Below are 16,101 nucleotides of genomic sequence, written 5' to 3' on the forward strand. Positions count from 1 at the left end.
AGAGATGAGAAAACTTACACTACACTTTGAATCCCTACACTCAGATGATTAAACTTTTCTATAGAGTCCATTATTTTGCCTGACATCCATTTTCATTACCACAAGTTCTCTCTCCACAGGCTCCTTTATAGCCCAAGAAAATCAGCTTCCATGAGGTCTGTCACTCCAGTTTCCCACCTAAGCATAGGAAGATAGGGATCCCAGATGTGGGCTGTTGCTTAAACTGAGATCCTAGAATGAATTATCCTAAAATTCTCTAATAGGATTAGGGGTGATTCTTCATTAGAATTCATTCCATGTATATCACTTTCCCATAGGCTAACAGCAATCCTACAAATTTTCTTTGTATACCCTCAAATTAGCAGGTAGCCATGCGGGAGCCAGTACACCCTTCACCCCCAAGCCACAGCTGTGTCTACATACTAATATTGTCGTGGCCAGGAACAGATGGCTGGAGGGAGGCCAGAGCTGCCCATCTGAGAATGCAGTGAGGGTTCCTTTCAATTCACACTCCTGAGCATATGCCAGAAAAGGGATTGATTAAAGCAAGACAAAATGTGTGGGGTAAACATTTTTCTGCTTCTGTGCTCCATTATTTTTGAGTCCCCAAAGAATAACCTATTGTGACTTTTACTGAGTAAATACAGTTGATTTTAATTATTCAGCGCAGTTACATTTCTGTAAAATCGCAGTGAATATTGAATTAGCAAATACTGAAGCATTGCTCCTAGGGGAAATACAGGGTTAGGTTTCTATGGGCTTCTGGTCACATTTCATCAACCAATCAATTATAACCTTGTTTTATGTGTGTTTCTATTTAAAGACACCTTATTAACTATATGTTGTTGATTCATTAACACGGCACACTCACAGTCTGAACAAAACTTATCTAGCACACGAATTTTCTTTGCAAGGCCCATCACAGCCTTCTTGTTCTTAGGAACGCCAGACACTGCTTCAGCACTATGGTTGGGGACCTTTTTTTCTTTTTTTTTTTTGAGACGGAGTTTCACTCTGTCGCCCAGGATGGAGTGCAGTGGCGCGATCTTGGATCACTGCAACCTCTGCCTCCCGGGTTCAAGCGATTCTCGTGTCTCAGTCTCCCAAGTAGCTGGGACTACAGGCATGTGCCACCATGCCTGGCTAATTTGTGTGTGTGTGTGTGTATATATATATATTTTTAGTAGAGACAGGGTTTCACCATGTTGGCCACGCTGGTTTTTAAACTCCTGACCTCAGGTGATCTGCCCGCCTCAGCCTCCCGAAGTGCTGGGATTACCGGCGTGAACCACCGTGCCTGGCTGGTTGGGGACCATTTTTAAAAATAGCAAAATCACCAACAAAAAGCAGAAAAATATGGAAAATGTGGCACTAAAAAAACTGTGAATAGGATACTTTTTTACAGCATGAGAGCTGAAACAAAGCACAGAGTGTCAGGTGATGAGAATTTTTTGATGCCCCTCTGCACGTGTCTGAGAATGATTATAAAAGTACCACGTGTATTACTTTGGGGGCTAACATAAATTTTCATGAGTAGAGCAGTTTGTAAATATGGAATCCAGGAATAATGAGAATCAACCATATATTAGTCTTTTGCATAGTAGATGAATAGGAATTTCAGTCTTTGGAAACTTGTGTACAAATACCCATTATATACCCACGTTATATACCTGGGATGGGTATATATGTAACCATATCATGTCCTCAAGGAAAAAAATTACACATAGTAATGTGGACTGTGATACTCTTGGCTTGTAAGGTGAACATTGATATATTTGTCAGCTTCCATCTCCACCTCCATGTAATCTGGCCGTTGCTTGTCTGAATATTGAGTAGAGTATGAAATAATCCACACTTGATCTCAATTCAGTGTAGTTTGTGTGACAATTACTAAGATATCATAGCTCCATTTATTCTTTTGTGCTTGTACATGGCTATCCTAAAAATGGGCCCAAAAGATCACTATAAGCTGTGTGTGTCCAGTGGAAACCCACGTGTGTCGTGGTGCTGTGCCTGTTTCCCTCTACCTCCTGGGTCTTTGTCATGCCACTCCTCTTTTTTTTTTTTTTTTTTTTTTTTTAGATGATGTCTCACTCTGTTGCCCAGTCTGGAGTGCAGTGGTGTGATCTTGGCTCACTGCAACCTCCACCTCCCAGGTTCAAGCAATTCTCCTGTCTCAGCCTCCTGAGTAGCTGGGATTACACCTGCCACCAAGCCCAGCCCTAACTTTTGTATTTTTAGTAGAGACGGGGTTTCACCATGCTGTTCAGGCTGTCAAACTCCCGACCTCAGGTGATCTGCCTTCCTAGGCCTCCCAAAGTGCTGGGATTACAGGCATAAGCCACCACACCCGGCCCCATTCCTCTTTCTCTACATTTCTCTACCAAGTCTCCATATTTGTTTGTGCTGCCTCATTTTCAGAATGTGTTAGGCAATGGAAATGGTGAGGAGGGAGTGTTCAGAAGGAAGGGAGAAAATGATATAAAAATTATCATAAGCAGCAATTCTTGAATACCTTACTATTGGACTAATCATTATTGAAATTATCAGGTAGTCTAAAGCTTGTCATCCCTCTGTGCCTGAGTCACCTCTGGATGATCCAGGGTGGGCTGCAGATGTATCTTGACCTTGCCTTCTTTGTCTCTAATATCCAATCTCTTAAATAGGAGGAGAAGGAAATAAATATTTAGTAAATGTCCTAGTGCCTACCACACTGAATTCTTTGAAGTTCCTTTTTTTTTTTTTTAACCAGATTTCTTATCTCTCTTCTTATACCTAATCTTCCAGGAACGCCTTCCCTTCCATCTCTCTGAATGTCTAAATACCACCCTGTACTTAAGCCCCCATTTAAACACTATCTCTTCCATGAGTTTGTCTTTGATCCCCTCAGGCTACAGTAATCCCTCACTCTTGTGAACTCCCACAGCTCATTATCAGTGCCTCTCACAGCATTTGCCAGGCTCTAGTTTGTGCACATTATCTAGGTGCCTGTGCCATCTCCCGCAGTTGAATGCCAGCCCCTGGGGGCAGGGTAAGAGCCAAGTCGGCTTCAGCTCTGCACCAGGTGGTTTTCAGCAAAGAGTGAAGTCAGTCTGACTTTAGGGGCCAGAGGACAGGATTCCACAAGCTCGAGGAGATTCTCCTATGGAAGATTCTGAGGCAATGCAAAGTTCAAGAGAAGACAATCCTATCACGGAAATGGCAATGAAATGAATCCCTTATTTTAACTTTAATTTTAGATCTTCACCATAATCACTAGCATTGATTTGGATGGTAGCTGCATGGTTGCTAATCACCGTCCTTGCTGTCTAAGAGAACAAGACTTCTTAAAAATCTGCTTAAAAATCAAATTATCTGCCCAGTGCAGTGGCTTACACCTATAGTCCCAACTACTCAGGGGCCTGAGGTGGGAGGATCACTTGAGCCCAGGAGTTTGAGACTGCAGAGAGCTGTGATAGCATCACTGCCCTCCAGCCTGGTCAGCAGAGTGACACCATGTCTCTAAAACAATAACGAAAATCAAATGATCTAATTTCCCCAATAAGGTAGGTAATAGTATTATTATCTTAATCTTTTCTCATATAAATATCTATATCTATTGCTGATTTAAAGGACTACATCCAGCTTTTAAAAATTTCTGTAGAGTTGATTTTCAATTCAGCTTTGAAGCTGAACTTTATTCTGGGCAAATGAGATTTTACCAAGCTAGAAATTACCAACAATATTTTCTATTTGTAACTATTCTCCAAGAAGAAATTTGTTGTCAAAGCTGAATGGACACGTCCCCTTTATCAAATACAAGTCAAAATTGTGGCACTAGTTTCATATTATTGAAGATTAAATGCTTTGTCTTTAGAGAGATCGGGCAGCCCTGAGCTTTCAGGGAGGGTTAATTGGAGTTTGGTATTCTTTGTTATTCTAAAAAAAAAAAAAAACTACTGAGTTTGAATTGAAGAAAATGAAGAAGTCTAAAGACCAGCTGGATAAGTTCAAAAGAGGTCTTTTCATCAAAACCTTAATGGCTTTGGTGTCAGGATTTCAAGACAGAGCATTTGGGAGTGTGGTTATCAGCTGTCAGGCACCTGTTGTGTGGATTTATGACATGAGTCATGGACTTTAATTTTTTTCCAATGAGGTGCTGAGACTAGCTCCTCATGCACCATAGATGACAGAATCTATTTTAGAAAGGCAACAAATTTTGTTTAAGTAAAAATTTGTCAGTTTTTAACGTTATTTAACTTCATCTATAATTTCACGTTCAGTAAGCTGTAGCTTTTGTTAAAGTGTCAGTGTTTATTATTTCCATGAATTGAGGTTTTAGAGGAGTTTACGTGATAGGTAACAAATTAGTAAATAAGGTATCTTTCTATTCTTTCAATAAAATACAGAGTTCAATTATACAAGGTCACAGTTTTAGTAAAGAGAGTTACAATAAGTTACAGCTTGGTTCCTCAAATCTCTATATCACTCTTGCGTAAGAAGTGAGTACCTAAGATTTTACAAATTCTGAAACCAAATCTGATTTGCATGTGTAACGTACAGAAGAGTTATGTAGTATTTAATTCCATTCAGATTTAAGCTTTATAGACTGCATATTTTCTAGTTAAATATCTGTTTCATTTATATTCTCTGGTTTAAAATCCCAGTGTTAGTGGGAATTCTAGATTTTCTATGATAGTTACTTTGAGCCATCTCTCTGTCTTACAAAGCAAAGCTTCTTTATATTTTTTCTGAATTTTATTTTGAAATAAAATCTCAAGGTGGTGGTTGTACATATGAAATACTAGCAAACTGTTCAGCTATGTGTCATTCGAAACCTCTGATTAACCAGTAACCTGGCAACTTCGTCCTTTCAGAACATAGGCACAAACCTGAAAATAATTTTTACAGATATATAAGTAGAGATGAAATTAGGTATCTCTAAAACCATCCACAAAGGAAATGGAAGGGTTAAATAGCCCTTTAGTCATCAATAATCCCTGGGAGTGTCATTTAGGGAAACACAAATTCCAATAATTCACATTTATGTATCACTTAAAATCTTTCAAGAAGTATGCAAACGTTTTAGAAAGAGTGTCATTAAACCAATTACTGTTTTTTAATAAAAAGATTCAGTAATGAAAGAGATATGTTATGTTTACATAGAAAATTTATATTGCTCAATAAATGAAGGACCACTAAACTTTCAGCCAAGACATTAGAGTTTCTAATTGATGCAATAGGCGTTTTTCTAACAATAAGTTAAATGAGCTCCCAGAACTCCTGGATCATGTGTTGCAGTGGGAGAACACAGAAAATGACAAAAAAAAAATAGTAAATATATATAGGATATAAGATTTTGGAAAGTACCGTAGAGAAAAACTAATCAGAATAAAGGGGTAGAGAGGGCTGGAGTTTGCACTGGGCTTGCTGTTTTATAAAAACTGAAGAGAGAAGCCCTCAGTGACTCAATATTCTTAAAATGTGCCATATTTAGAAGAGAATGATATTTTCTGGAATATCTCAGGAAAGGGTTAGAATCAAATCTTAAAATTAGCTAAGAATTGTTAAAATTTAGAGGAATAGGGATTCCCAGGAAGAGTAGAAAAACTAAGGATGTCCTGGGCAGAAGAGACAGCACATACAAAAACAGCCACCTTTGTTCAGAAAAGAGTGAGAGGTTGGATGTGAGAGGATGGATATTTCTCTTTAAGGGGAAGTGATAGGATGTGAAGTCATAGGTGTTAGAATGGACAAGAAAAAGCTTGGTAGAGCATGACAAGAAGTTTGGAATGAAACCTAGGCTTGCTGGGACCACAGTTTAAAGTGGACAGGAGTGTGGCATAAAGGTGTTTTCATCTGATAATTTGTTTGGAAATCAGAGCTGTTTTATGTACTAATTTAATCAATTGCATGTTATTCTATCTTTTCTATTACTTTTTAGATGATGTTCCAATTAATGGAATGTAAACACAATAATTTTTTTAAATATTTTTTAAAAACAATGAGAACAAGTATTGGCAATAATGAAAGAATGGATACTCTCAATTATTGATGTAAATTAGTGCAATTTAGTACAATTAGTAAATTAATACAATTAAATATTAGAGGATACCCACTAAAGTGCTCAACTATACAGAGTAATCAATAAGAGAACAGCTGCAGAACCACAAAGAGATGAAAGGGCTGGAGCAGCTGCAGCTGCTTCACACAGGAGGGGGATAGAGCAGCAATAAGGAGTGGAAAGTGTCAGCCAAGGAAGAATAGGGGTCCTCATTTTAGGCAAGAAGACAAGGGTGATGGAAAGAGTGAGGGTGGCAAATCCCAGGAGCTGCAAGAATCTTGGCTTGACCTCCAAATGGGCAGATTAGAGTGCAAGGGGAACAATCAGGGTAGGTCAGGATGAACCTGGAAATCTGCAAAGAAAAGTCCACTTGATATGGGCAAAAGCTATAGGCAAGAGGGGCAAAGGAGAAAGGAGCACAGGTGGGTGTAAGGCAGACGAATAGTAGTCCAGCAGTGGGCATGCAGGGTGGGCTTGGGCATGCGTGGCGTGGCAGGACAGAGTGAGCTTGCATTTGTTGAATGATACTATTGACCTCAGAGCACTGTGTGTGTGTATGGGTTATCTGAGTCGATCTTTGAAGAAATCGCAGGTGCTAGTTAGTGTCACCCTCACCTGACTCTCCAGAAAAGGAAACAGAGATCCAGAGAAGTAACTTGGTCAGAGTCAGACAGCAGCTAGAAGTGATGTGGGTGGGCCTTGGACTCCAGTTCTGAGGAGCCTCCTAGCCCATGGCCTCTCCTCTCCAGAACAGCACTCAGGGTGCAGCAGACATTGGGCATAGTAAGTTTAGTAAGTTTCATCAGCGCAAAATGTGGAATGAGTTTCCTTGTTAAACTGACAAACTGACACAAAATTCCTGCTCTCCAATCTTTTTTTTTTTTGAGACAGAGTTTCACTCTTGTTGCCCAGGCTGGAGTGCAATGGTGCGATCTTGGCTCACCGCAACCTCTGCCTCCTGGGTACAAGCGATTCTCCTGCCTCAGCCTCCCGAGTAGCTGGGATTACAGGCATGCACCACCATGCCTGGCTAGTTTTGCATTTTTAGTAGAGACGGGGTTTCTCTATGTTGGTTAGGCTGGGCTCAAACTCCCGACCTCAGGTGTTCCACCTCAGCCTCCCAAAGTGCTGGGACTACAGGCGTGAGCCACCACACCCGGCCCCAATCTATTTATATTTTATAGTTGATAAATTAACTAAAAATAGGAAAGTCCATAATCCCATCATTTAAAACACCAAGCAGCTTCTCCTGTATCATGCCTCATTTTACGAAGCTACATTCACAGCATCAGTACCATTTGTTGTTGTGTTTTTAAGTGTTTTCGGTGTTCCAACAACAATTTCGTATTTATTGTTTGGGAGTTGAATAACATTTTATTGATTTGATATACTATAAGATAGTTTTTAAGGTTTGGGGTTATTATAGAAAATATTGCAATGAATAGTTCCTTACAAATATATTTCTGCTTCTCTTAAAGCAAAAATCCCACAGAAGGAGCGACAAGATTGAAGGATATAACCATCTTTTTGCCCCTTGCACACATTGGCACATAGCTGTCCAAAAGGCTTGTGCTAATTTGAAAACCAAACAACAGTAAACAAGAAAACAATTTCCCTACCTAATCTCAGTTGTACAAGGTATTCTCTTTAATCTTTAGTACCTGTTAAGTTGACAGCTCAAAGTTGCTGCAGTTTTTATTTTTTAAAAGTTCGAGCAAAGATGAATGTATTTTCATGTCTTCGCTCACTCAACGTTTTCCCTTGTGTAGATTTTTTTTTTTGTCGTCTATTAAAGTTTTGAGATTTTCCTCTTTCATTTCTTTTTCTATGTGAACTGCAAAGAGAAGAAACTAGAATGAAAACTGTGCCTCTAGCTGTGTCTGGTACTTGGGCTTTTTTTTTTTTTTTTTTTTTTTTTTTTTTTTTTTTTTTTTTTACAGCCTCTTTCAGAAAGACTTAAAAGGCATTACTGATGCCTTTGTTTGTAAACCTCACCTTACTCTGAAATAATTGGTGTAGATCAAAAGAAGTAGAGGGATGCGTGCAGAGTGATCAGCTGATAACCATTTTTCCTTTCATTCACCCAACATAGTCGCTTTCACATTAGAGAGATCACACGCAAGGTTTATTTTCTCCTGATAGGCAGCCCGCTCCATTTTGGTGGGAAGATGGGAGGGGAAAACCTTATCTTCAGAGTGGAATGGAAATCAATGAAAAGACCTGTCTGTTTGCTCTAAGGAATGGAGTGGAATATAGTGGGGAAGGGAGGCGGAGAAGGGATATTTGTTTTTCCTTAAGTGGTTATAATTAAAACCTTCCACCCAATTGCTCTGTGAACCGGAAAAAGTATTTGTGAAGTTGTGTGTGTGTTTTGTAGAACATCACAAAGGAGCCTTGCAGCCCTCTGATTAGAAAACTTGCTCTCCAGCGGCACCTTGTGGGAAGTGAGTTATCCTGCAAGTTGAATATTTAGTTTTAGGATTAAACTAAATAGCCTCTGGTAGTTGTGCACTTCCTACCCATTACCTACTTCCCCTCCTAAAACAGCAAGGAATTTGTGAAGAATTATGTCAGCGATTGAATGTATGTGTAACAGTCCCTAGACTGTAAGCTGTATCTCCATGTACATATTCCAGAGTTGTGTATCAAACTAAGTAGCTGTATTGATTGTTAATGTTGTTTCATTAAAGTAATCTGTGGAATTTTGAAGATCACTCATTCAAGAAAGCACTAATTTATGGCTTTAAATTTTTACTTTCAAGGTGGAAACAAGTTAACGAACCAGAATTTTCGTCTGAATTGGGCATGGATCTCCTTTGAAAAGGAATATTACCTGATCAATGAGGACTCCAAATTTCTAGATGTTGTTCTTAAACGTAGAGGTTACTTGGGAGAAACTTCTTTTATAAGTAAGTTTAATTTTTTATTTCTGTCTTAAAATTTTATTTTTCTAGCAAAGGTTTATAATTCTACAGTGATTAAAGTATCAGTTTAGTTCACTTAGAGTTTAAAGTTAAAATTTAAAAGTTCTCTAACTACTAAAGAAACAAGCAACAGGTTTGTGTCAAGGTACTTATCTCTTCAAGCCTTCTGTGTACATATGATCTTTTTCTGGTATAAAAATTGGAAGGAACACTAATCAGTTACGAAATAAAAATAAATGTCACTAGATCTTAGAATGAGCTTAGGCAAATCTGTAATTTACCCATAAGATAAAAGTTTTCTGAAACATGGGTATCGTGACCTTTCTTTGTAACAATAGTAAATTGTTAAATACTAATGATTTTCTTCTGCTTTACTTCGTTTAAATAAAACTAAGAGTCAGAAGCAAACGAATGAAACCTTTTTTCAACTCCAATTCAAGTTCATATTTGTTTTGTTTTGTTTTGTTTGAGATGGAGTCTCACTCTGTTGCCGAGGCTGGAGTGCAGTGGTGTGATCTCAGCTCACTGCAAGCTCCGCCTCCCAGGTTCACGCCATTCTCCTGCCTCAGCCTCCCAAGTAGCTGGGACTACAGGCGCCCGCCACCATACCCAGCTAATTTTTTGTATTTTTTAGTAGAGACGGGGTTTCACCGTGTTAGCCAGGATAGTCTCGATCTTCTGACCTCGTGATCTGCCCACCTCAGCCTCCCAAAGTGCTGGGATTACAGGTGTGAGCCACCGCGCCCGGCCTCAAGTTCATATTTGATTTTCATAGAAGCATAAAATAAAGTTGGCAGTATATTGGTACTTTTAAGCAGCAATATGGTTGGCACAAAATATTTAATATGTTGATAAAAATGGCAGCACCTGAAGCAACTGTATTGTTTTTGGTACCATATATTTTATAGACATCTAGACCAATGGAATTTGCATGGGATAAAAAGAGATTTCATTGAGTGAGATTATCAACTAAGGTGGGAATCTAGGAAAATGTTGGCAAAGTAAAAACTTAGTAAACCTATGCTTGTCTCCAAATGATTATTTTGAAATTTTATTGGGTCCATGAACTTCAAGATCCTCAAAGAGTAGACCTCTATGCACAGACATACACACCCCTGCCACCCCCAACATCCCTCCCCGACACCCCCACACACCCCGCTGTAATTTTGCTGCAGCCAGAACCCCACCACTCTTTTTGATTTCCCCTGACATGTTTTGATTCTGAATATTAATTACCCCTTACTTTTAAAATTTGTTTTTTTCCTTTTAACTTTAGAAGACCAGGTTTTCACACGACACTTTCCCTGTCTTTGAGGTTGCTCTGGTTGCAGGGGGGCTGGTCTCCCCGCGGCCTCACCCCCAGCCTCTGCTTCCGTCTTCATTTTGCATGAGCCTCCACCTGGCCGTGCTTCTCATGCTTTGTATTTAGCCTAGGATATTTCGAGCACTCTCACTGCGCTCTCTTTTAGGGACATATTCTCTGTGCACATGTGCACATCCTGTCTTATCATCAGGGAGTGATTCGTCTTAACTCTGCTTTGTACTTGAACATATAGCAAATAAATCATGGGGAAAATGATAACTAAAAAACAGAGCACCTTACCTATTATTAGGAATAGGTTTATCTGTTTTTTACCTGAGTTCCCACTCCTGGTGAGTTTATTTAATTTTTCACTCACAACAGGCCCCTGGATAGCATTGGGAAAGTTAACAGTAGAAAAAGATTGTAAAATTTTTTTTTTTGCCTTTTTTTTTCTCCACTGCCTCTTTTTTCTTAAGCTGGATGCCAAAATGTCAAACAAGAGCTCTTTTTGTTGTTATTTTTTTCAATGCACTATTATTTTCTACGAATGTGGGGTTAACAGCAGTTCTACAAAGGCTCATAGGCTTTACTTGGTTCACTTCACATGGTTACTTAGTAACCTGGGGTGATAGAAAGTTGGGAAGCCTTCTGTGTGTGGCCCACATCCTTCAGTCATTGAAGATGGTAACGGAATTCATGCTAGGACCTGGAATGGAAACCAGATTAAAATGAAGGGTAGTCTCATACAAGTTTTACAATGAATACGTTGCTTATAACTGTGCCCATACAACCTCTGCTTTTATTTATGGACTTTTAGAATGAGATAGATTGCATTATAGCAAAAGACAGAGTATCGCTTGAGTACAGCTAAGAAACCATGAATTACTGAAATTTGTAGATGTATATTCTCAAAGATTATTATTCATTTTATAACCACTAAAACTACTAATAAACTAGATATGTATTTATATTCCACATTAGTATATGCATTTCAAAGCTCTTATTGCTACCAGTTATTGAATATTTATTAAAGGCAAGGTACTTCATACGTACATTAAGCACTTTATCTATCTCTTTTACACCTTACATCCATCCTTTATTCCCTGACTCAACAAATATTTTATTGAGTACTCATTACATACCAGGGGCTGTGTTAGGTAGTGAACTATGAAGAAACAATGATAGCTAATGTTTATTGAGTTATTTGCTGGGCCTACTTCCCAATACCCTACCTAGGTCAACTCCATGAGAAGAGTACCATGAGGTGAGGAAATAGAGAGGCTGTGACATGTTTAAAGTTAGCCAGCTAGTAAGGGGCAGAGCTGAGATTGGGCAAAAGGCCCATGCTCTTAATCACTGCACCATAGTGCTTCGTAAATCCTCCACTGAGATAAGTTAATAACTTGCCTACAATCCCACAGCTGTTATATGGCCTGGATGGGATATAAAATCTATTCTCTCCTTCCACAAACACCCTGTTTAACCACTTTGTTATTTTTCTATGTAAGAGGAAAAGGTCCAATTGCAGTTTCATTTAATAACAAAAGTGAAAAATTATAGGTGTTTTTAGCAGCAACAGTTGGGATATGGTATTGCAACTCATTTAATATCAGATGGTATTGCAACTCATTTAATATTAGATGGCTTGACTATCATGTAGGAAGGAGGACTAGTTGGAACTAGCAGACATTCATTGTATCACACTTACTCAATTTTTGTTTTTAACTCCCTTTTGAAACTCCAAAAAAAAACAAATAATGCATTGCTGATGAAAGAAAACAAAACAGAAAAGTGAGCAGTAGCTATCAGAGGCAAACTAACAGATTTTGCTGTTCATGCCACTGGGGATAGATGGGTCAGTGAGCAGCATGTGTTCTGGAACCTCAGAGAGAATGATTCCTTTCATCAGCATCTTGGCAGTGAATTGTAGTGGATCCAAGAGGTGTTGACAACCAACTCTGTGTGCACAAGGAACCAGAGAGCTATCAGGAAGTCTACAGCATTCAACAAGACATGCAGCCCTGCAATTCCTGGTTCTGTGCCCTTTTTTCTCTTGCCATTAAATGAATCATGTTTTACCTGCTACTGTAAAAGAAAAATATGATGCAATATTTATGTCAGTTATTGTTCTGAGATCTGTAAGACAGAAATATTTTTAATAAAATCTTTTTCATCTTCACTTTAAGATTAAAATAACAGTCATTGATATATTCCTATATATAAATACATATTCAAGTGACTCTTATATAAGCACTACGAAGGCAAGAGTTTTTGTCTATTTTGTTCTCTGATACAGCCCCAGCACATGGAATAGAGCCTGGCATGGAATAAGTACTCAATGAATATTTGTGGTTGAATGGATCTTATTTAGTTCAGTTTCATTTCTAGTTTGAAGAACAAAAGGAATTGTTCAAAAATATAATTTTTAACTAAATGCAAAATCTTCCAAATAACTTATTTTCAAGATTTAAAAAATCTAAGTCACAAGACTTTATTTTTCCCTCTTTTATTTATTTATTTATGCATTTATGTATTTTTAATTTTTGAGGCAGGGTCTCACTCACCCAGGCTGGATCACAGTGGCATAATCACAACTCACTACAGTCTTGACCTCCTAGGGCTCAGGTGATCCTCCCACCTCAGCCTCCCCAGTAGCAAGGACTACAGGCATGTGCCACCACACCCAGCTAATTTTTGTCTTTTTTGTAGAGATGGGGTTTCACCATGTTTCCCAGGATGGTCTGGAACTCCTGGGCTCAAGTGATCCACCCACCTCGCCCTTCCAAACTGCTGGGATGATAAACCTGAGCCACCATGCCCAGCCTTATTTTTCCCTCTTTTACATCTGTCTGTCTTACCCACTTCTCTGAAAATGCTCAGGTTTAGAGAAATATATTTGAAAATTATTCTATTAACTTGACTCATTAAGAGGTTCTGGTTCTGTATTTAAGGATATAGAAGTCCAAGTACCATTGCCATTTTATAATTTTTCTATGGCATTGAATGTTTTCACTGCTTTTGGATAATGTACCCTATGGTTTGAGTACCTGGCATGGTAATAATGGAGATCATCTTGCGATGTAGTTAGAGACCCAGAGATCCTTCAACCTTCCCAGCTAACTGAAATTGACCTTGAATGAACTACCAGAGTAAGCCAAGCATACTGCTCATAATAACCATATATATTTAGCTCTCCAATTCTGTTTATTTAATTTCATGGAATTCTGGGGTGTTCCAGAAAGAAAAATTTTGCAGTGACCATGTTGAAAAACACTGAATTACATTTTTTAAAGGATCTTAGTTCCATTAAGTGCTTAGAGAATACTATCACTTTTTATTATTCCACTTGGCCATTTATGACTTAGATTGTGAGTCAGAGAATTATTTCATGGAGGAGTTTCTTATTGACTTATATTTTATAGTTAGAGAATGTTTCTTATTTTTTTATAATATCCAGGAACACATGCAAAAGTAAATGTGAAGAGTTTTAAGATTGTATAACTTGTAGGAGTAAGGATATTGAACAATGTGAATATACATTTACTTGGTCTTGTTTGACAAGAAGTTCTAATCCAAATGTAACTCAAAGCATATATAGCAAAACCATAATTGAGGCAAAAGCAGAACAGAATCACAAACTACCCAACACCTACAGTGAAACACTTTCATCATCAGATCCATTCCCAATTTTCCATTTCATGAGGTCAAAGCAGGATCAACTTTGCTTTTCAGGATAAAATGACATGCAAAAAGTTAACAAGGAAAATCTTAATAATCCAAGCGAAAATGAAACTAAGAAAATGATATTATGTTTTTGTGAAGGTATTGGCACAAGAGACGGAACTGCAGAAAAAGACAAAGACTTCAAGGGCAAAGCACAGAAACAAGTGCAGTTCAACCCAGGCCAGACCAGGGCCACATGGCGAGTGCGGATCCTGAGTGATGGGGAGCATGAGCAGTCTGAAACCTTTCAGGTGGTACTCTCAGAGCCCGTGCTGGCTGCCTTGGAATTCCCCACAGTCGCCACTGTTGAGATCGTTGATCCAGGAGATGGTAAGAGCCATCGTCAACTGGTTTATGTTGTTGCTGTTGGGCTGCTACGACAAAATACCTTGTAGGGGTATAGCTTATAGTTTTAAATTCAATGTTTGAAATTTCCATAGAGAGAACCTTCTAGATTAATGATTCATTATTCTCAGATGTGTTGACAGGAAAATGGAAACTAAAAAGTAACGAAAGAATGCTATATATGTATAATATGTATAATATATAAATATTTATATATTATATATAAATTGTATGAATAGATTTTATGTATATATAAACATAATTATATTTTCCAACTAGTACAATTTTCATATTACCAGAAAATCTTTTATTTTATATATGTAAATTATTTACATATTTTATATAATTTTATATATAAATTATTTACATATTTATATATAATTTTATATATATACACATATATATAAAATCATTTGTAAAGACACGGTCTTGCTATGTTGCCCAGGCTGGTCTCAAACTTCTGGCCTCGAGCTATCCTCCCAACTCAGCCTCCCAAAGCACTGGGATTACAGGTATGAGACACTGTGCCCAGCCAGGGATGCTATATTTTTCCAAGTAAATGAACTACCCATAGAATTACCAACATGTTCTTCCTGTTATTATAATTCTATCATTTAATATTGCTCATGTCATTTTTATTGAATTAATTCATCACTTTTTGGAGTCCTTTAAATGTCTTAACATATCTTTGAAACAAACGGTTTGAGAATGAGATCATTCTTGAATTAATGTGTTCCCCATATTACTTTTAATTATTCAAGATTTCTTTATATATTTACCAGCCAAAAATTTTTATTTGGCCATATGTTTCCACATTTGTTGCATAATACCCACCCCACCCACCCCCATTTTGTAGTGAACACAGTGTTTTGAATCATTGCTGTTAATTTCTATCAGATTACATTTTCTTGTCAATGCACACCTTGGCTGATGCTGGTAAAAGTGAACCTTAATGCTTTTGTGTGTAATTTGACCTTTTTATTCCCCGTCTTACTTCTACAGTCCTGGCTTGTCTTGATCTTGTCAGAAAGTTTTAAAAAGAAAAAAAAAGAAAAAGAAAAAAGATTGAATAGCTTTTTGAGGGCTGGCATTTATACAAACCCTATAGAAACATCTAAAGCTAGGATCCTGTCAGAAGCCAGACATGACTTTCTTTTAAACTTCCAGCCTACTTTATTTTGTCAATCAGAAAACTCTTAAATGGTTTGCAAAGATACAATCTACAGAGTACATGAAATGGAGACCTGTGTGGAAATCCCTGTGTTAAAAGACTAAGCATAATTAAAGAAAGTGAGTAAGAAAACTGGAGCTCTGACATCATTTGTTTAACTAACAACTCTGCCTTTAGTTAAATATGAAGTTCAATTATGTTTGTAATTTTCATTAAAGAACAGTTAGCATTTACTTACATTTAATTTTATCTGCATTATCCAGAGATAAATAACTAAACTTTCTTTTGGTCCTGAACTTTGCACATATGCTTGAAAAATAAAGATTTTCTCTTTTAAACAAGCCCAGGACAGCTTCAATACATATAAATTGACTCGTTAGTTAAAACTGGAAGCCATTTTTTGATATTTTATTTCCCAACTAGTACAATTGCCGTATTACCTGAAGAAATAAGACACTTGAATTCATTTCTGCCTTCCTATTTATAAGCTCAGAGTGACACTCTGCACCCATGATATATCTAAGCAGTAGGATATTAAAAACAAAACAAAACACATACGCACACCCCACATACACAGCCCCCCACTTATATA

General features: G+C 37.7%; 1 protein-coding gene across 1 annotated transcript in view; it reads left to right on the plus strand.

The window, feature by feature from the left end:
- Positions 1-16,101, plus strand: part of FREM2 (FRAS1 related extracellular matrix 2) — a 191,809-nt gene that overhangs the window by 68,521 nt on the left and 107,187 nt on the right. Inside the window, exons 3-4 of the mRNA XM_031001437.3 lie at positions 8,806-8,952; positions 14,093-14,323. Of these exons, the coding sequence (XP_030857297.3) occupies positions 8,806-8,952; positions 14,093-14,323 (378 nt within the window). The remainder of the gene's footprint in view (positions 1-8,805; positions 8,953-14,092; positions 14,324-16,101) is intronic.

Source organism: Gorilla gorilla, chromosome 14 (assembly GCF_029281585.2).
Source record: "Gorilla gorilla gorilla isolate KB3781 chromosome 14, NHGRI_mGorGor1-v2.1_pri, whole genome shotgun sequence".
Taxonomy (NCBI): domain Eukaryota; kingdom Metazoa; phylum Chordata; class Mammalia; order Primates; family Hominidae; genus Gorilla; species Gorilla gorilla.